Here is a 21,282-nt window from a genome sequence, read left to right as displayed (position 1 = left end):
TTTGCTGCTCCATAGAATTATTACAGCAGTCTTCCAGCAGAGTTTTATGCATGCATATTGATGGGCTGATTCCCTTGATATCTGATATAGTCCATCCTAATGCTTTACTATATTTCTTTAGCACTTTAAGTAGCATATCCACTTGCTCCGCTGTTAGCACTGCTGAAATGATAACAGGTAGTGTCTTGGATTCACCCAAATAGGCATACCTAAGGTGTTCTGGAAGAGGTTTCAATTCTAACATAGGTGGCTCTTCAATTGATGGTTTAGGGGATTTAGTTTCAAACTTGGATAATACAAGAGGCTCAAATCGACTCCCTCTCATTGTCTCAGCTGGTCTTGCCTCTAATCAAGCCATGTATTTACTTGCTTCATCACCTACTGGTGTAATTTCTGATGCCAATGAAAGCTTTAGTGGGTTTTTAATGCACTTTTTTTCTCAAATTCTTCTAAAACTAGCTCTTCAATAACATCCGCATTTGAGCATTGCTCTATTTCATCTGGAGATTTCATTGCCTTAAGAACAATGAAAGTGACTTGCTCTCTATTTACCCTCATAGTCAATTCTCCTTTATGCACATCAATCAATGTCTTCCCACTTGCCAAGAAGGGTCTTCCAAGAATGATGGACACATCTCTATCGGCTTCAAAATCAGGAACAATGAAGTCAGCAGGGAAGATAAACTTATCAACTCTTACTAACACATCTTCAATTTTTCCTTCAAGATGAGCTAAAGATCTATCAGCCAGCTGTAGTGTTACTGTAGTTGGTCTTGCTTCTCCAACACCAAGCTTCTTGAAGATTGACATTGGCATAAGGTTAATGCTTGCTCCAAGATCACGAGGGCTCTCCCAATATAATTATCTCCAATAGCTCAAGGGATGGTGAAACTTTCAGGATCTTTTAATTTTGGAGGAAGCTTGTTCAGCAAGAAGGCACTACTCTCTTGTGCTATGGCCACTATCTCAAACTCTCCAAATCTCTTTTTCTTTGAAAGGATGTCTTTCATGAATTTCACATAATTTGACATTTGTTCAAGTGCTTCTACCAATGGTATATTGATGTGAAGCTGTTTCAGAACATCCAAGATTTTTTAAATTGATGGTCTTGTTGCTGCTTATGAAATATTTGAGGAAAATGAGGTGGTTTATAACTTTGTTTTTCTGGAGAATTCTGTTGCAATGGTGTTGTAGCCGTGGGTTCAATACTCTGTTCTGCAGAATCAGAGTGTTCCTTTTGAACAGTAATTGTATCTTCCTTCTCCCCTTCTTGGATAGAAATAGGTTCCTTCTGTTGCCTGGACTTTGAGTGAGTTTGTTCTAGAGTTTTTCCACTCCTTAATGAAATAATCTTACAATGCTCTTTGCTTTCACGCCTAGGATTTTCTGTGTCACTTGGCAATGATCCTTGAGGTTGATTGCTCAAAGCATTCTCCAGCTATCCTACTTGATTCTCCAGATTCCTCAATGAAGATGCTTGACTTTGAATAATTGCATCATTCTTTGCTATATACTCCTTTAATAGAATCTCTATTGATGAAGGGGGTTCTATAGGCTGGGCTTGCTGTTGAGCACTTGAAAATTGATGAGGTCGAATTGGCATGGAAGATGGACCAACATTTTGTCCTTGAGCATTCCAAGAAAAGTTAGGATGTTGTCTCCAACCAGGATTATATGTATTTGAATATGGGTTATTGGCTTTGTTGAAATTACCAACATAGTGGGCAGATTCTGGGTTGGATGGACAACTATCAAAGAAATGCTCCCCACCACAATATGTACAAGAGACTACTGTATTTTGTTGTGTTTGTACAGCGGCAGCAAGGTTCACTGATTTTAACACACTAGTTAAGGAGGACACTTGTGTGGTTAAGGCTGTCATTGCATCCAACTCATAAATCCCTGCTACTCTCTTATTTACAGCAGCTCTCTCAGCTGGCCATTGGTAGTTGTTGTTGGCCATTCTCTCCAAAATCTTATAAGCTTCATTGTAAGACTTTGCCAATATAGCCCCATTTGCTGATGCATCCACTATGGACCGAGTTTGTCCATTTAAACCATTGTAGAAAGTTTCCATTTGAAATCCAATGAGGAATTCCATGGTGAGGACATTTACGCAAGAGCTCTTTAAATCATTCCCATGCCTCATGCAAAGATTCACTATCCAATTGTTGAAAACCAATGATATCATTCCTAAGCTTAGCATTCTTTGTTGGAGGGAAATACTTCATCAAAAACTTTTCTACTAAATCATTCCATGTGGCTATAGACTGTGGGGGTAAGGAGTTCAACCATGCTCTTGCCCTATCCCGTAGCGAGTAAGGGAATAATTTCAGTCTGAAGGCTTCTTTAGTTGCTCTAGGTATCTTAAAAGAATCACTTACCCTCATAGTTTGAAGCATTTGGAACATCACCAGCTTAAGTTCAAAATGTAGTGCTTGGATTTCTGGCCGTACTATGCTTGGATTTAGCTCATGTAACATGGGTACAACATACACTCTGATGGCTCTATCTTTATCATCACCCTCAGCTGCCATATTATTAGCATTATTATTCACCCCATTTCCCTCTATTTCAGCCATTGTTTGAACTGCTGCTAAACCTCACTGTTGCCTTTTTCTAGTTCGAAATGTCCTTTCTATTTTGAAGTCAAAGGGTACCAATTTTTGATCAGGCAGTGTGTGCATACAAGTTGAAGCACGTGGTGAATAAAAGAAAACTAATATCAAAGTAAAGAAAATGCTGTACACAAAACTAGAAATTACTTCTACACCAATTATCAATAACAAAATTCTCCAGCAACGGTGCCAAAAACTTGTTGCTTGTGTCTAAAAATGCTGCGCAAGTGCACGTGTCGCAATCAAGTAATCTATAGTAAGTAGAGTATCAACCCCACAGAGAATTTTATCTTCAAATATCAATGTAAAAGGAATAATTTAAACAAGAATGAGAAAGTGATTTTGTGATTAACAAACTAAATGAATAAATGAAAGGTGAACTAAGCAAATGATATTTAATGAAAAATATGCAATAGAAGGAACTAAAGTAAGTGGTATGAGTGTTGGGAATCAATTTCTCTTTTCTGAACTTATACTGTCAAAACTACAACAACACTGCAACATAAAGTATATCAAATAACCTAGAACGAAATTACATACGGGTATCTTCCAACCCACATATGCATTAGCATCTTAATTCAAAATCCTCATATTCCTATGGAGAAGTGAAATGAGAATGCATGCCAAGTTTCAATCATGGCTACGTGAGGCCAGTGAGTATTCCTACCCTATCCACTACATAACTAAACCCAAATAAGGATTAAGCTAACTCACACCATTCAACATTTATCTAGACTTAATAACTTTCCAGTTAACTAAAATCACAACATTCATTCATGGATGTTCAGTCAATAAATGAAGTTACCATAAACAAACATGCTGAATTCATTGATAAATAAGATCTTCAATAAAGATAAATAAAACTGGATAATTACAGCATCAAAACTCAGGTTCAGGTACTCTTATCATCTCAACACAATAAGAGCTTAGCTCATATCAAAGTTCAATAGCAGAAAAATATAAACAGTCCTTAACATAGTTCAGCTAGAGTATGAAGATTTAAGAATTATAAAATCAAATAGAAAACTAGAAGATGCTTCCACACTGGTCCAGCTTCCTATCTCCAGCAGGTTGGCTTCTTCCACAAGCTCAGCTTCTTCCATTCAGTCCTCCTCCCTTCTCCTTTCTTTTCATCTGCCTACCTCTTTCTCTTTCCCCAAAAGTTCCTCCAATCATAGGGTAGAACATGGGCTATAGGATTAGAACATTCCCTTATGATATCCAGGGTTAAGATAATTCACTTATTGATAAGAAGAAAATCCATTTAGTTAGTCCTTTTTAGTCATTTCACCAAGTGATATTACGTGAGTTCAATCTGGGAATATTCTGCTCCGTGATGCTGCAGCATCTTTACAGCAAAGTGAAAAGACATGTTCTTCTTCTATGTTCCATGTTATGTCTTCATCTTTTATGGTTCTTCACCTACAATGCCAAGAGAAATTGGGGTAATCAAATTCATCCATTAATTGAAGAGAAATTCATGCAAGAATGACATAAATGACCTTTACAAGATTTAAAATGTTAAGACTCACTAAAACAACATCTAATGACAACTAACACTAAAACAAAGATAAATACTCTTAAATCAAGCTATCTCAAGTATAAAATTACCAAACTTAACTCTATTTCATAAAGTTATTATAAAGCGCAAGTCACGCTTCAGATTATGAAAGGCTCATCTTATTAATAAAATATAGTTATGCTTGTTATAGTTTCAATTATTGTCTCTTATGCATTTCTTTATAATCATAAAGAGAGAATATGTTTCGCTTTATTTATGGTAAGTTATGCAAAAACAAAAATTCATTTACTTTATTGTTTCACTTTCTAGTGAAAGATTGCACCTATTATTTACTTCTAATATTTTGAGTCACTTCTGGATCTATGACTCAGATTGCTCATCTATTATTTGTATTAACTATTATTGATTCGTAAAACCAGGGCTCTGATACCACCTCTATCACACCACACTAACAGGTCTCAGTTCCACCCGACAACTCGTGGGTGTGATTTGTCATAGGATCCACGGTCTTACCATCAATAATAATAAATGCAAAAAATAGAAATCAAGAGCAAGAGCAAGTTCAAATAATTAATCAAAAAGGTTACAGGAGTCCAAATACTCCAAGAAGGAATCAAAGAAAATAATCAAATCAAAGTAATCAAGTTTAAAAAATTATCGAGTTCAGTAGAAGCAAAATAAAATAAACTAAATCAATTTCTTTCCAGTAGATTTTTCTAAGCTGAAACTGATTTTCTAAATTAGCAAGAAAGGGGTCTCCAGTTCTTCTCCAAGGACTTCTCAAAATGCCTGGTTATCTGCCTTCTTCTGCCATCAACGGGTACTATAAGTGCACTCCAAGCATTCGCAGGAGGCTTCGTGAAATACATCTCCGTCTTCCGTTGATGGTACCACATCTTCTTCATAGATGATGTTGCTCTCACGCGGAACTTCTCCTGATTCCGTTGCACTACTGTCTATACAATTATTATATAACATACAAAGAAAGGAATGAGTTCTGACGAACCCAATAAGGATAACACATTTCTCATACATATGAAAATAGATCCAGCTATGCAAATATGAAATGAATAATATGGAAGAATATGAACTACTAAGATCTAACTATGCAAGTCTCTTGACAGTTGATCCTCTAGATAGGTCTAGTCACTATAATCCCTCACGGACTGGTTACCTCTATTAGGATCCTGGGTAAAGGGGTTAAGTCCTCATCAATCATCCATAGTTGGCGTTTAAGTCAACGCTCTCTTACCACGACCATTGGCATGAGTACTGGCGCATGTCGGGGTTTCTAATCCAATGCAAGGTAGTAACATACTACATGAATTCTAGATACTTCCCCTATGACACCAACCAACTTGGTTCCATATCCTTCTAACCCTATGGTCATCCACATATTGTTGGGGTGGATGTTCTCATGACCCCTCACGACTCCCTGGCCGCTCCTTGGATGTCCATGAGCCCAAACCCTAACATATGCAACCCTACCGTTTTATGATCAACAGTGGACCACTGAGTCTTCGCACGGATTGGTTACCGCTGTAGGATGAAATAGAGTCACATCACCATTATCACAGGTCATTTGGTTTCAATTCCCCTACTGAAAGGGTAGTAGCATGTAAGGGTACCTAGCCATGCAATCTATACTCCCTAGGTATGTCATCCAGTAGTCATGATAGTGCTAGAGGCATCAGTGAGCATGTGTCCCATATCACAACTCTCTGATATCGCAAGCAATGGATAAAAACACCACATACAACATACATTCAACATTAATTCAAAGACTTATACAACTATAGCAAGTTATATGAACAATGGAGAGTGTAAGAAATATACCATTTATCATATAGCATGTCATTACATATAAATAATAAAGTATGTCCTTACCTGTAAATATGTAAAAGCTTACTAAAATGCAAATAAACTTCACCCACAACACTTCCAACAAACTCAAAGAACACCTAAACATAAGGTTGCAAGAATATATGGAAGACATGAGTCAAAACAGAGCAAAGACAAACTTCATAGAGCTACTGTAACCTAGCCGGTCACTTGGGCCGGTCGGTTGGGTCAAGTGACTGCCATAAGCGACCACCCCTATTACAAACAGTCTACAAGTTTGAAATTCTGACTTTCAAACATTCAATTTTAATCTGTTTTCGGGATGATTTAAGTCTGAGTTTCACTCTTAAGAAGTCTATAACAAAGGTGCGAATTAGCAACCTAAAATTCTAAAGATTTATAATTCAATTCATCTCCTTTGATTAGATCTACCCTTTATTTGAATGCAATGATCTATTTCGGACAAGATCTTCTCAAAATCATTGATGGAGAATAGAACCAATACAATTTAGTCACTACCGACAAAAAGGGAATAGATCTACACCATTCCAAAAGATGAGGGAAGAGAATGGCGTGAGTGAAGATCACTACCTCTTCTAGATTCGCAAAACAGACGGGGGATAAATACTATTTCGCAATCCATGCTTCTCTCACCTTCCAGCATGTGTTTTCTGCCTCCTAACCGTCGACAGCAGCAATCTCAAGTAAAATAATGAGTAAAAAGGTCGGGATTTGCTATATATAGGGAACATGGGGCAAATTAGGGCAAAACCACGCAAGTAGACCATGGCGGTCACTTGGGGTGGTTGATTGGCCAATCAACCGCCTTAAGCAACCACCCCCTAGTACTTTTCAGTACTTGGGTGCTTTGTTTAAAGGATTGATCCCCATTTCAAACCTAACCCTAAACAACATGTGGGGGAGGTCTTACCTTCAATCCGAACATCTTCAAACATCTCTTGACTCGACTTGGAAATCCATTTTCCCAGCAGGGCAGGTTCTTCATCAAGAGAATCCAGATCCATGGACTCAGGATATGGATCATGGACTTCAATCCGAATTTTTTACAACTTATTCCAGCTTGATTTTCAAGGTTATCGGACCTGCAATACAGATTCCGAGTTAGAAATACGGGGGTTGTTACTAGATGAGTATCTTATGTGCAAGCTCAAGGATGCGACACATTTCATCCCTTATCCTACTCTAATAGTTTAGTAATTAAGTCATTTAATTTAGTAAATATTAAAAATTAATGAAAAATAAAAATTGTCCGGTTTTATGGTTCAAACTTCAAATTGAAAAAATCGGGTTGCATGAACTCCTTTTTGGTAACGTTTCATTGACACTTGTCAATTCTCAGATACTGAAGTTTTTCTAAAAATGTGATTTTCCTACCATAAATCTTACCCTCCGTGGTTTTAGGTAAGGATGAGTCTTTGATCTGCATCTTACGTTGATGGAAGAGTCTGTGATTTACATCTTCAATGATGATACATCTTGTGAGAAAACCTTTGTAAGGTGGTTTTAGGTAAGGAAGAGCCTATCGTCATTATGGCCACAATTGATCTTTACTCTAAAAGAAACCCTATTGTTGTTTTTTCTATTCTTTTAGGGTTTTTGATTCAGTTCTTCATTGATCTTTCTTCATTTGCAAGCTTCAACTCCGACATGGTATTGATGGTTTCTCGCTCTGGTTTGACTCTTAAGAAGAAAGCTGAATAGATCTTTGTTAGAGTCATGATATATATAAATGTATTTTGATCATTGGGAATGGATATCTTTGGTTCTATTCTTCTTACTCCCACTTTTTTCTATGCTTTACATTCATCTATGGGATGCTGGACAACTCCATTCTCTTTTCTTGTAGTAGGCTTCTGCAACTACTACGAGATCTAACCAATGATCACTTGATCAAAACAGAATAACACCCTCTACCATTGATATGAATATAGATCCAGAAATGAAAAGAATAGAGATTGCTTCATTTGTTAATTTAATTAAAATAACCTCTTCCGTTCTTTTGCTTTGATACAATTGTTAAGATTTTTTATGTTTGAAGATTCAGATTTTATTGTCTAGAACTATTTACCAGTGAATTGTTGTCTCGCAAGTAATTTGTAGCCAAACATATATTGGCTCAAACCATTATATTAATTGGTACTTCACAGTTATTGCTGATGCAAAGTTTCTCACAGAATGGCTTCAGCACTCGCATTATAGTTACAAGGTATTTGCCATTCTCATTTTGTCCATACTAAATCCTTGCTCGATCTAGTGATTACATAGTGTAGAGCTTGGAAGTGATATTCTATACTTCGCACATAACCAATAACACAAAGGATGTTGCATGAATTGGATCAATGATTTACCAAGAGACTATTTAAGGTTTGTTTCATGTTTTCATTATAACTTTTAGTAAGGAATAATAGGTTTGTTTAATGTTTTTTTATTAGAATACATGCTTTGCATGTGTGTATGTAGAACATTGAGTTGAATTCTTGTAACCCTAAAGTAGAAAGTAGCAGTTCGTTTATTACTTAAGAAGGATGATAAATAAATAGCACACCACTGAACACAGAGAGTTCTTGCATCTTATAAATATTAGGGTGCTTAATTTTTAAAGTTGCTATGTATCTAAATGAACCTTTTTTTTTTGAAAGATACCTCATTCAAAAATATTTAGAAAATTGCATCACTATGTATGAAAAATCTGAAGAGTGATAATATATTAGTACTACAAGATATAAGTATACTGCAGTGGCAACATGTTATTTCCTATACCCATCAATGTTTGGCTGCAGTTGTTATATAAACCTATGATTTATCTTCATCATGGTTCAGTTTTAGACTTAGTTTTGGCAAGGCAGAAAATTGAGTTGGGGAGTTGACGCATTTATAATCTGAATGAAACTTGGTTCCTGATTCTGATAGGTTGTAACCTACGACATAATTTGGTCTATATGAAGACAGCGCCAGTATCAGTGTTTTTGTGTTTTAAAAAAAGAAATCGAAACACATAGAAGTTTTTGGACCCTAGGTTGGTCGGTTATGACACCCATCATCTCTAACAGGCTCCAGTCTATACATAATTTAGTAGTAGAAAGCTTACAATTAATGTAAATCAATTTAAAGAATCAGTAAAGTAAAATTGTAAAATACATCAATCTCATCTCACCTCTATCAATTCATGTTTCGTTCTCATGTTTAAAATACATCATTTGATCAAAACCTTAGTATGCGTTTGGTAACGTTTCTGTTCTGAGAAACCAGTTCTTATGCAAAACCGTTTTTTAATGTTTCTGTGCTAAAGGACCGTTCTTTGCTTGAAAATGGCGTTTGATAGATCCGTTCTGAAAATATTTTTAGAACACTAATAATAGAATAAGTTGGTGTTTTTTTTTTTTTTTTTTTTGGGTTGAAAAATAAAGTTGGTGTTTGAAAAACTCGTTTTAAAGCTTCAATTTGAACCAATTTTATCACTTTCGTTTCTGTTCTTTGGTAAAAACATCTTTTTGATGTTCTGCAAAAAGCATTCTTTAGAACACTTTTATGATCGGTTCGTTCTTAAAGAACAGAAGAACTAACCGTTTTATCAAACGCCTCTAACCCGTTCTTCCGTTCCCAAAGAACAGAAGAACACCAAAAACATTTTTTAAGAACGTTATCAAACGCGCCCTTAGAGACCTCTCTTAACTCTGTTGAAGCAAGTTAGCCTTTTATTTGTGACATCTAGGCTTCTGTCGCAAAATGGTAATTAATGACAATTTAAAACTCTACTGTGAAACCACTGGGATGATTGTGACCTATTGAAAACTTGTCTGGTCTTGGTTGTGATTCGACCTATAAATAACCTCGAATTGTTCCTTTCAATTGATCTGACATCTTGGTTGAGTCGATGATGTTTTCCTTTTTTGTTCCTTATCTCACATCAAACTTGCAAGAAAAAGATATATCATGGGGCTTTTGGGTAAATCATAGCCCAAACTTTTCCCACTGTCATAGTTAGAAGTATTATAGCGTTAACTCTAACCTTGCGTTGGGAACCAAATTCCTTTTGGTTTCCTCATTTGTATTTGAGTGTTGGTTTGAATACCTTATATTAAGAGTCTTTTAAGTTTCTTTATATATGATATAATCCCCCATCTTTGGAAATCAAGGTGAAATTTGAATTGAATTTATGTATTTGAAGAGCTTGCATTGCTTGTGTGTGTGTGAGTCATATGAGAGCACTTTTTATATTGTGATATTGTATGAGCACTCTTGATGTCGATACGCTACTTTGAACTGTCCCAAACGTAACTGGGTTTTTAGACAGAGATGAACTTGATCCAATTTGAGTCAAGGGTATAGTAGATTTTAGGAAATATGTATTTGAGGAGATAACTTCTTTGTTTATTTTATTATGTTTATGTTAGAAGTTAGATTCGTGGAATATTTGGTTTTAATTATTTTTACTTTCCTAATATGTAAAAATTTCCTAGTTAGCCTAGTTTTAGGAGAATTTCAATTTCCTTTATATATATGACGTAATCCCGCTTTGTGAAAAGCAGATTGGTGAATTTGATTGTTTTTCAGATTGGTGAATCTGATTGTGTGTGTGTGTGTGCACAAGAATATCCCTCTTCCCCACTAGATACCTGATACCTAAATATTCATGTTTAGTTCAACAAATGAATGATTTTAATACCACAAAAAAGGACAATATTTATGCTAAGGTGTTTTATATCCATTTTCTAGTAATTTGATATCATATTATTTGGTGAAGTAGCATGAAATATTGTTCTCTATTTTTTTTTTTTTGCATTGCAGTTGTTTTGGTTAACCATTATGAAAAAAGTGGTAATCTTCCTTCATTCGTTATCTCGATCTTGATTTTTTATTTATATATATATATATATATATATTATAAGATGCTATTGGGATTATGTGACACTATTCATATTCTTTTTCGTGAATCTTGTTCATTATTGATGATATTCTCACATTGATTATCATTTACTTCTATAGGTGGTTTTCTACACATTCATTGCAATAGAATTTTGGGAAGCATAAGATGACCTAGAGTGCTTATTGATCCTGATGCGTCCAAAATCTGCTCAGCCCTTAGATCTCCTGAGAGTGACCTGCAAAATAAAGCGTCAGATGTGGCCCGACCGTTGGGATCAGGATCCACCTCCGAAGGCTGTGTCAGTTGATGAACTTAATCAGAAACGGCTCTGCTAGAGCACAGAGCTAAGGAATGAATAACAAGAATACGATTCAGATAGTAAGCATCTGAGTGTTTTCGTCCGTCCCTACCTTCTGGGTAGGTGATGTCTTATATAGAGTGTACCTTCGAATCTCCTTCGTTGGATGTATTTAAACCTTCTTCGGATAGTCGTTGGATCTTAATTGATAGATCCATTGAGTGATAGACTTCTTCTAGTTTGGACTAGTAGATGACTCCTACGATAACCCGACTATTATCTGATGGTTATCCATATGATAGTCATGATTAACAGCCGCCGAATTCTGCTAGCCGTCATTAGGTTGATTAACCTACTCCGAAAGTATCGGATTAGGGCGTGCTTGTGACTGAGTTAGTTTTCTTCATTAGCAAGCTATCTCTTGGACCCGGCTCGCTCGGAAGTGAGTCGATTCCTTTCGTCCCGACCGGAGTAGAGGGTCGAACCAAGAATGAACCAAGTTCGATCACATTTTATCAGTATCACGAGCCCCCCAGACCAAGCGTTCGGTCGATCCCGAGGGCTTGGTTTTTAACTGGGTTCTTCGTCGAACAATAGTCTTGCATAATCCTCAACCCATTGAATGTCATATCACATTGAATGCGGTTGTGTTGCTTTTTCCTCGAGCATTGTGAGGGTGATGCCACGCGTCCTTTGCAGCCAAAACTATCGTTGCTCACGCAATCAAAATGACGGTTTTTGAACGCCGGTTTTGGATTCGTGAGTTCAAACTTTCGAACAGTCTTCAAATCTCGATCGTTGATGCCGAATTCATCTCGATCGTACACGTCCTCGAACACTCGTGCGAGTGCTTAAAAGCGGTTCACTGTCTCCGTAGCTTTCATTCTCCTTGTCTGGAATTTTAAAACCTTGTTGTCTTCTTCGCGCCTTCATGATCCTCCTGTTCTCGAGCTTTCTGCCTCAGTGATTCAGTAAGTTTACTGACTCCCTTAAAAAGTTTACTTTCGAATCCAGGTTTCTTTTTCCTCTAGAAACCACAATCAGACTTTTTAGTAATGGAGGACAGTAGGGTTTCTTCAGAAATTTCCCATGTGCCTAGTGTCGGTAAAGGCGATAGTGGTGATGAGGCCTTTGTTTCTGTCTCTTATAAGTAGTCGGATAGTGATAAGAAAACCCTAATTGCTCTTTGGCATGACTTCGCAGAAGTTAATCAACAGAGAAAAGTAGAAGAAAAAGATGAGACTTCTTCTGCCCTTCCTGAGTCTGGACCATCCATGACTCCTAAGGTGACTACCGAGTCCTCTGGGCAGTCAAAACAACCTACCAAGTCCAGCGGTGGACCTGATTCTGTTGCTTCCTCCTATAATGAGGAAAATCTTCCTTTAGCCGTCCAAGGTTTTGACTTTCCTTCTTCGTACCATCTTAGGGCTCCCAATTTTGATGAGAGAGTTGATTCGACCCTTTCAGGCGAATTTTCCCTGTATATAGATACTCTGGAAAGCGGGGTTCACTTTCCCTTCTTCAATCCTTTGTTTGCAGCCATTCTGAATCATTGGGACATTTGTCCCAGAATGTTTCTTCCCAATAGCTGGCGTCTCATCTTTGGCTTCTTGGGTTTATGCTTTGAACTTGGCATCACACCTTCTCTTCCACTTTTTGTACATTTTCATATTCTTTCTATTTCCCACCCTCATGGTTGGGTTGTGCTTTCTAAGCGCAACAAAGTTGAGCTTGACTGGACGGGCAGCATTCTTGCCAAAGGAACTTGCCCCTCCAATCATAAAGGATGGCGCAAGCGGTATTTTTTCTGCCGAGCGCCTCAATCAGATCTTAACTTCCAGACCGTCTGGAAGCAGTACACTTCGTACTCTGAGGGTAACCGGGTCCTTCCATTATCCAAAGAAGACAGAACGGCCATCGGGAAGATCAAGTCAATTCCATGGTATCAAGAAATATATGGATATGAGATGGAATACAACTCCATCCTTCAGTACTGGGGGTTGGCTCAACGTGAGCTTTCTAACTGCCACGTTTCACTTTCTTGAAAATATTGTGAATTTTTTCAACTCTGACTTTTGTCTTTCTTTGTAGTGCCTCCAAGAATGTATTCCGAAAGTCTTCGGGTGAAGGCTTCTAGGGCTGTTATGACTGCTGAACAACGGTCTCCTTGAGCCTTGACCACAGAACAGGTAGCTTCGCACCACCTCCAGGACCCTTCTTACAAGGGTATTAGGAACCTGAAGCCAGTGGTTGAGGCTTCGGGGAGATGGAAAAAACCAACGGTGGAAGAGGTAGACCTATTCTCCCATTTGAACTAAAAGGAAGCACGACTCAGTTGATGCTTCTGCCTCAAAGAAATCCAAGAAGAATAAAGACTCTGAGGAGATCTTCATGCCTCAAAGGACGCTGACGTGGATAGATCGGGCAACATAGGATCCTGAGAAGGTTGCTGAATGGAGCTCTCTCGGTCTTTTGCCTGCCGATCGTCAGGCCTTTGAAGCCCTGGAGGATGACGTTCTCGTTCGTCATTCCACAAGGTATTATTCTTCTTGATCTTTTGCTAATTGCTTTGTAATCTCTCATGAGATTTTCTGATAATCTTCTCATCCTTCTAGAGATGCTCTGTTGAGCTTTTATCAACACATGGAGGCATTGAGCCGAGTTGGTCGCAATGGCTCCTTGTTGCAGACCTGTGAAGAGAATTTGGCGAAGGCCAATTCTGAGGTGGACCGGCTGAAGAAAGCAGCCTAAAAGTTGAAGGAGAAGCACGATGAGGAGATGAATTCCTTGAAGAAGGAACTTGACTCGTCAATTACTCATGCTATTGCTGCCAAACGCGAGGCCAAGAAGCATAAAAATGAGGCTATTGCTTTTGGCGAGAGCCTCGAGTTTAAGTCCTTGGATAATGAATGCCTGTTGAAGATGGCAGTTCCTAGCAAGCCCGAACATATTAGATCAGATCTTCGGAGGGACTGCTTTCGGAAGTATCTAAACAGCGTCCCCTTCACTAAATTGTTTGGCTCCTTCAACCTTCAAGCTTACCGAGCAGGGCAAAATGACGTCTGGGAAAAGATCCTTGAATCTAACCCTTCCTTCGACACAACTCCCTTTCGAGAGGTGTGCCACAAGGAAATCTTCGGGAAGCTTATGTTGTCTTTCCCTGACTGGGAAATGGAAGAGGAGGATCCTATTCCAGCGGACCCAAACATCGAGGAGTATCTCATTGATTCGCCGCCCCTTCTCGATGAAACTCAACAGCCTGCTTCAGAGAAAGATCCTGATAAAGACTCCTCGGCTGACAGTGAGGAAGAATCATAGGAAACCATCTCTTTTTTTTTTTTTTTTTTGTAAGGGTTGGCCCTCTACAGTCTTAATAGATATCAGTCTTCTTTTTCTCAAACTCTTCCAATGATTGCCTTAATACTTCCTCATCTCATATCCAAAAAATTGTCTTAAGAACAATATGTGAATGATATAAGTTATCACGTAGATTAACTTGTACCTTAACGGGAGATAACATTCGGGATATCATGAAGAAGCGTTCAGGAGAGACGTGTTCGGCCTCTGAGCTTTTTGTGCCATCTGAACTCTTATCTCCCAACTGCTCCTTCATTTATGATGAAGTCCAAAAGTTTCCTTGTATTTGTATACCAATTGCCTTTCCCAAGCAATTGGAAATACTCTATTATTTAATGCTAGTGCAACAATTGGTATTTGGTAGTATCCTCATATCAGGTGCATACTGTTCCACGTGGAAACTTTGTTTAACCTTCGAATTTCAAATTTGAAGCGCCATTATCCCTTGATCGTTGATCCTGCATTTTTAGGAATTTGAAGCGTCTCTTCGATCCTGTCCCTTGATTATCTTGGGCTTTCATCCATCGCATCTCTCTTTGAGGCTATTTAAGCTCCTTAAGGGTACTTCATCCTTATCTCGCTATCTGCAAGTTATTTCTGTCTGATAGATTTGCAAAATGACATTCCGTCTTCCTTTGCTGTATCCGTACTCTTGTCCTCCAACAATATCTTCGATCAGAATCTAAACTAGTAAGTCTTCTTCTCTGTCTATGTCATGAATATCTTCTTCTCCCTAAGTAATCTCCATAGTATTCTTACTTGGGGTTTACTTATTACGGAAGTTCTAAGTGGTTCATGTTCAACAGAGATCTAGGGTTTTCCCTTTTCTGTATGTTGTTGGATTCTCGTACTGACACTGCTTTTTTGTATTTGCAGTGCCTCCCAGAATTAACTTGGACTTTATTAGGGCAAATTCCTGGAAGAAAACTACCCCAGTACCGACGAAGGTTGCTCCCTCTGAGGTGATTGCCGTTGGTGAATCTTCTAAACGTGAGGAGTCTGTTGTTGGTGAATCTTCATATCAGATTCCCACAGTTTCTGCTGATGTATCTCCTACTCTCCCTCTTCCTGAAGAGATCGTTCGGTCTTCCAAGGAGGACGTGGCTCCCTCCGTTGTTGCTTGTACTATCAATGCCCCGGTCGAAGAGACCGTTCGGTCTTCCATGATGAAGACCCTTCGGGCATCTGAGGAAGATGTGGTCCCTGCAAGTGCCGCTCCTATTTCCAACTCTAGAGCTTGTTTGGCAACCTCCTCCTCTCCTTCTCTGGAGCTGAGGATTTTGCCACTAGGAAGCGCCCTAGGTTGGATGATGATGTATATCATCCTTCTTGGTCGTTGAAGAGGTCTGACTTGATGACAGGTGATTTTGACAAGGCATTGGAATGGTGCACTGCTGTTCAGATGCCTGCCGAGAACAGAGCCCTCTCCACGATCCCAGACAGAAATTTCATGAAATCTCTGGTGATGTATGTTTTTCTTCATTACCTTTTTGTTCTGAATATTTTTCTTTCGCTCTTGACTAACTCTGAAGTTATTGCAGGAGTCTCACTGGTAACATCCACAACCAAGTGGAGGCAGCCTTTAGACTCAGTAGGCTGAGTGATGAAGTTTCCAGGCTTTAGGAAGACTCCAAAGCCAAAGACGCTGAGATTACTCGTCTTGGAAACCGAGCTTGGGAGATTGCACGAGAGAAGAATTTCGAGATCGAACGTTTCCGTTCGGATTTGGATGATGCCAGGGAGAAGATCCGTCGACTGGAGTGGGAAGTAGGAAAGCCAGGGGCGAAAGGGTCTGAAGCGGTACCCCAAAGGCAAGCTGTTATCCCTTTGCCCGAGTCCTTCCCAACTGATGTTCGCAGGGCTTGCATCTTCAAGTATTTGCACAGTAAGCCTTTTGTTGACATGCTGAACGCTTATAACTTGCTGGCATACCGGGATGGCGAAAACGAAGTATGGGAATCGATATTAAGGAGAAATCCTTATTTCAACACGACTCCCCACCGTGCCAATTGTCATCCTGAAGTGTTTGCAAAGCTGGGACTTCCTTTTCTTGCCTGGACCAAGGATGCAACAGACCTTCCACCTCCAGATTCGAATATCATGCATCATCTTGACGATTCTCCTCCCTATTCTCCTCTCAAAGGATTCAGCTATGAAGAGCTTGCCTTGAATGATGGTTTGATCAAAGATCAAACTTCTCCCGGCCAAGCTGGATAAAGAGTATGAAATTGCAGAGGATTTTGATAACATATGTTTTCCCGACTCTGTTCTTCTTCTTCTTCTTGAATCTGTGTTGCTTCTTGACTCTGTGTTGCCTCTGACAAAGCTGCTTCGATCTTTTTTAACTTCTTAATGATCATCGATATCGACTTTCTTTTTTGATCGAACGAAGATTGCACCCCAACACTTGTTGTCTCATATGTATGTTTGATGTAAAGGTTGGCCCCTTCTAGTCGTTTAAAGAAATAAAGAATTAACTTCATCTTTGAACTTTGTCAGTCACTTGAGTCATTGTTGCAGTAGGTCTTAGTTGTTCAAAACAATGCCTTTACTTAGAGTTTTCTGAAGAAATTCAATAAGTTTGACAAGGAACTCACTCGGGTTTTAAAACGATGCCTTGTAGAAGGAACTCACTCGGGTTTTAAAACGATGCCTTGTAGAAGGAACTCAATCGGGTTTTAAACCGATGCTTTTACTTAAGAATTTCCGGAAAAATTCAATTAGTCTGAGAAGGAACTCACTCGGGTTTTAAACCGATGCCTTCTGGAAGGAACTCACCCAGGTTATAAACCAATGCTTTTACTTAAGAATTTCCGAAAAAATTCAATAAGTCTGAGAAGGAACTCACTCGGGTTTTAAACCAATGCCTTTTGATTTTGTCGCTGGATCCATTCTTGAGTGTTGTATGATGCCCCCAATCAAAAGACAATATGTTAAAAACTGATAATTGTATTGATTGAGTTGGAATTTTTCACATCATAAATGAAAATGATAATCTTCAAGGATAATATTTCTTCAGATGCCTGGCATTCCACGAACGATCCAACTCTTTCTGGGTTGTCATGTTCTTCAGCTTATAAGCCCCCGAACCGACTGGTTTAATAACCATATATGGTCCTCCCCATGAAGGGTCCAATTTCCTTTGATGGCGTAGATCTGAAGCTAAGGTTTTTCTCAATACCAAGTCTCCTGCTATGTTCCGACGATTCTTCACTCGGGTATTATAATGTGACGCTATCCTTCGTTGATAATGTTGAGTTCGTGCTATTGCTTTTGCACGAACTTCATCCAACAAATCAAGGCTATCCAGTAGTCCTTGTTTGTTCGCTTTTTCTTCGAACTCTCTATCCCGCAGTGTTCCAGCCATTACTTCGACAGGTGCCAACGCTTCAGATCCGTAAGCCAGTTTAAAAGTAGATTCTCCTGTGGGCGTCCGAACCGTAGTTCGGTAGGCCAACAATACATTCTGCAATTCTTCGACCCACAAGGCTTTATCAGCCTCGAGCCTTCTCTTTATTCCCTCAAGTAACATTCGGTTTGTAACCTCTACTTGACCATTTCTTTGGGGGTATGCCACTGATGACATATGATGCTCAATCAAGTAAGTCCCGCAAAATTGTTCAAATTGTGGACAGTCGAATTGAGTGCCATGATCTGTCACCATTATTTTTGGCATCCTGAACCGATATATGATTGACTCGAGCACAAACTTCTCCACCTTTCTTTCAGTGATGGTTGCTAGGGCGCTGGCCTCAACCCACTTGGTGAAGTAGTCGATTGCTACTATAAGATATTCTCTTCCGCCTGACGCCTTGGAATTTGCCCATGATAACGATTCCCCACATCGCAAAAGGGATGGGATCTAAAATCGAAGTCATGGTTTCAGCCGGGCGTTTAGATACCGTAGCATGGATTTGACAATTGCTACACCGACGAACATATTCCATAGCAGCCTGCTGGAGCTTAGGCCAATACAACCCATACCTTAAAATTTTGTGTGCCAGGGCCCGACCGCCCATATGAGCGCCACAAATTCCTTCAGCCAGAGCTAATTTCGCTCCTTTGGGACCCAAGCATCTCAAAAGGGGTCTAGAATAAGATCTTCTGTACATCCTTCCATTCTGCATAGTGAATCGCGCTGATCGCACTTTGATTAATCTTGCCTCTTGCGGTTCTTCTGGTCGTTTATCATCTCTCAGATATTCTACTATTGGATCCATCCAGCAGCGCTCCACTTCAATATAGGAAATTTCCTTCTCGTGATAACTTGGAAATGTTATCTCCTCTATGTAGACCGAAGGGTCTAAATTCTTTTCTTTGGCATTGGCTAATCGGGATAGCTCATCTGCCATTGTATTTTCTTTTCTTGGGATCTGACATATTTTCAGATTCCTGAATTCTTTTTGCAATACTTGCACAATGTCTTGATATTTCTGTAACCGAGGTCCCTTAACACCATACTCCCCCTGTACTTGATTGACAATAAGCTGTGAGTCACTATAAATAGTTATGTCTGCTATCGCCAATGCTTTTGACAATCTAAGTCCAGCTATAAGGGCCTCGTACTCTGCCTCATTGTTACTTGCTTCGAATGCAAACCTTAGTGCATATCGAATAATAAATCCTGCTGGACTCTTCAGGAAAATTCCAGACCTTGCTCCCTGCTTGTTACTCGAACCATCCACATATACCTCCCAAATGGTCGGGATAGTGGGTTCGACAATTTCTTCTATTGGTGCAGTAGTTTCTACCACAAAGTCGGCTAGTGCTTGGGCTTTGATTGCCGTTCAAGGCTTAAAGCTTACTTGGAACTCACTGAGTTCAACCGACCAAGCCACCATTCTTCCAGACAAATCAGGTTTACGAAGAACTTTACAAAGGGGAAAAGTAGTAAATATCTCGATTGAATGAGCCTGAAAATAGGGCCGTAGTTTCCTAGCTGCTATCATAAGAGCTAGAGCCTGCTTCTTGATCTGAGAATACAATGTCTCCGCATCAAGTAGTACGTGGCTGACATATATTGGCCACTGCTTCTTGTCTTTTTCCCGAACGAGTACTGCGCTGACTGCCAAAGGGGATGCTGCTAAATATAGCTGTAAGATTTCTCCCTTCTCTGGTCGAGACAATAGCGGTGGTCTTCCCAATGTCTCCTTCAGTTCTTCGAAAGCTTTCTGACATTCCTTAGTCCACTTTGCATCCTTATTGCCCCTCAAATATTTGAGTGCCTTGAAAAAAGGGAGGCACTTTTCTCCTGACTGTGAGATGAAACGGTTTAATGTGGCTACTCTCCTCGTTAAGCATTGCACATCCCGAACAGTTTTGGGGGCTTCCATATCAATTAAAGCCTATATTTTGGCAAGATTAGCCACAATACCTCTTTGTGATACCATGAAGCCCAAGAATTTGCCTGACGAAACTCGAAGGCACATTTTTCCGGATTTAGCTTCATTTGGTATTTTCGCAGCACTGAAAATACCTCCGTTAAATCTTCAATATGTTTCGTCCTTGCAATGCTTTTTACCAGCATATCATCAACATAAGCTTCGACGTTTTTCCCGATCAAGTCTTTAAAAATTTTGTTAACGGCTCTCTGGTAAGTAACCCTTGCATTCTTCAGGCCGAACGGCATGACTTTATAATAAAAGCTTTCACGATCAGTCATGAAAACCGTGAACTTTTCCTCCTCCTTGTTCATGAGGATCTGGTTATATCCTGAGTAGGCATCCATAAAACTCAATGTTTCATATCCTGCAGTTGCATCTTTCAATAGATCAATCCTAGGCAACGGGTAATAGTCCTTAGGGCAAGCCTTGTTGAGATCGGTGTAATCGGTACACATTCTCCACTTTCCATTTGCCTTTTTGACCATTACTACATTGGCCAACCAGATTGGGCATTCAATTGGTTCAATGAAACCAGAACTCTTCAATTTTTTTCAACTTCGCACCGAATGGCTTCGTATTTTTCCATGGAGAAATTTCTCCTCTTCTGAACGACTGGTTTTACCTTTGGATCTATCCAAAGTTTGTGTTTTGCGACATGCCGATCAATTCCTGGCATGTCATCTGCAGACCATGCGAACACATCACTATTTTGTTGAAGAAAAGACTTCAACTCTTCTTTGAATTCTTCCAGCTGCTCCGATCCGATATAAGAAACTCTTTTTTCATCATCGGGATACAACTGGATTTGCTCCAGTTTCTCTCTGGCTAGGGCCTTTGCATTTCTGCTTCGTCCCAATCATCTCGTACCTCAATTGGTAGCGCTGTCACCTTTCTTGGGCCCTCCTTGTCTTTTAAATATGCAATGTAACACTGCCGAGAAATTCTCTGGTCAGACAAAACTTGACCAATTCCCATCTCAGTCGGGAATTTTATTTTCAGGTGCTTCGTTGAAACGATAGCACCTAACTTCGACAAAGATGGTCTCCCAGGGATGACATTGTAAGCTGGGAGATCTCGAACTACGAAGAAATTTACCCGAACGGTAGCCTCTTTGGGGAAGCTTCCAATTGACAGGTCCAACTAGACTGATCCTTCCGCTATTGTAGACGATCATGCAAAGCTGTATAGATGTGTGGATGATGGCTCCATCAAGTCTTCATCCACCTTAAGTTTCTGATAAGCTGCATAAAATTAATAGGTCTGCAGCAGACCCGGTGTCAACTAACACCCTGTGTATCTCTCGGCAGGCAATCTCTACCTTGATGAATATGGCATCATCATGAGGTAAACAAACGCCTCTTTCATCTTCCTCG

The 21,282-nt window shown here is 39.4% G+C and overlaps 1 protein-coding gene and 1 non-coding gene across 2 annotated transcripts; one reads left to right on the top strand and one right to left on the bottom strand.

Annotated features, from left to right (window-relative positions):
• Positions 1 to 411: 411 nt before the first annotated feature.
• LOC148999073 (uncharacterized) lies at positions 412 to 810 on the bottom strand. Its single transcript, XM_089141489.1, has one exon. It carries the CDS (start codon positions 808 to 810, stop codon positions 412 to 414), a length of 399 nt encoding a protein of 132 aa, XP_088997615.1.
• Positions 811 to 2,094: 1,284 nt separating this feature from the next.
• Positions 2,095 to 2,201, top strand: LOC148999072 (small nucleolar RNA R71). The gene has a single exon (XR_016171035.1). It is a non-coding gene; the product is annotated as a small nucleolar RNA R71 (small nucleolar RNA).
• Positions 2,202 to 21,282: the final 19,081 nt, after the last annotated feature.

This window comes from Hakea prostrata, unplaced genomic scaffold (assembly GCF_041222555.1).
Source record: "Hakea prostrata isolate BN-2017 unplaced genomic scaffold, UWA_Hpros_2 contig_50, whole genome shotgun sequence".
In the NCBI taxonomy this organism is placed as follows: Eukaryota; Viridiplantae; Streptophyta; class Magnoliopsida; order Proteales; family Proteaceae; genus Hakea; species Hakea prostrata.
Note: the sequence above shows the minus strand (reverse complement) of the source record. Positions and strands in the feature narration are given on the sequence as shown.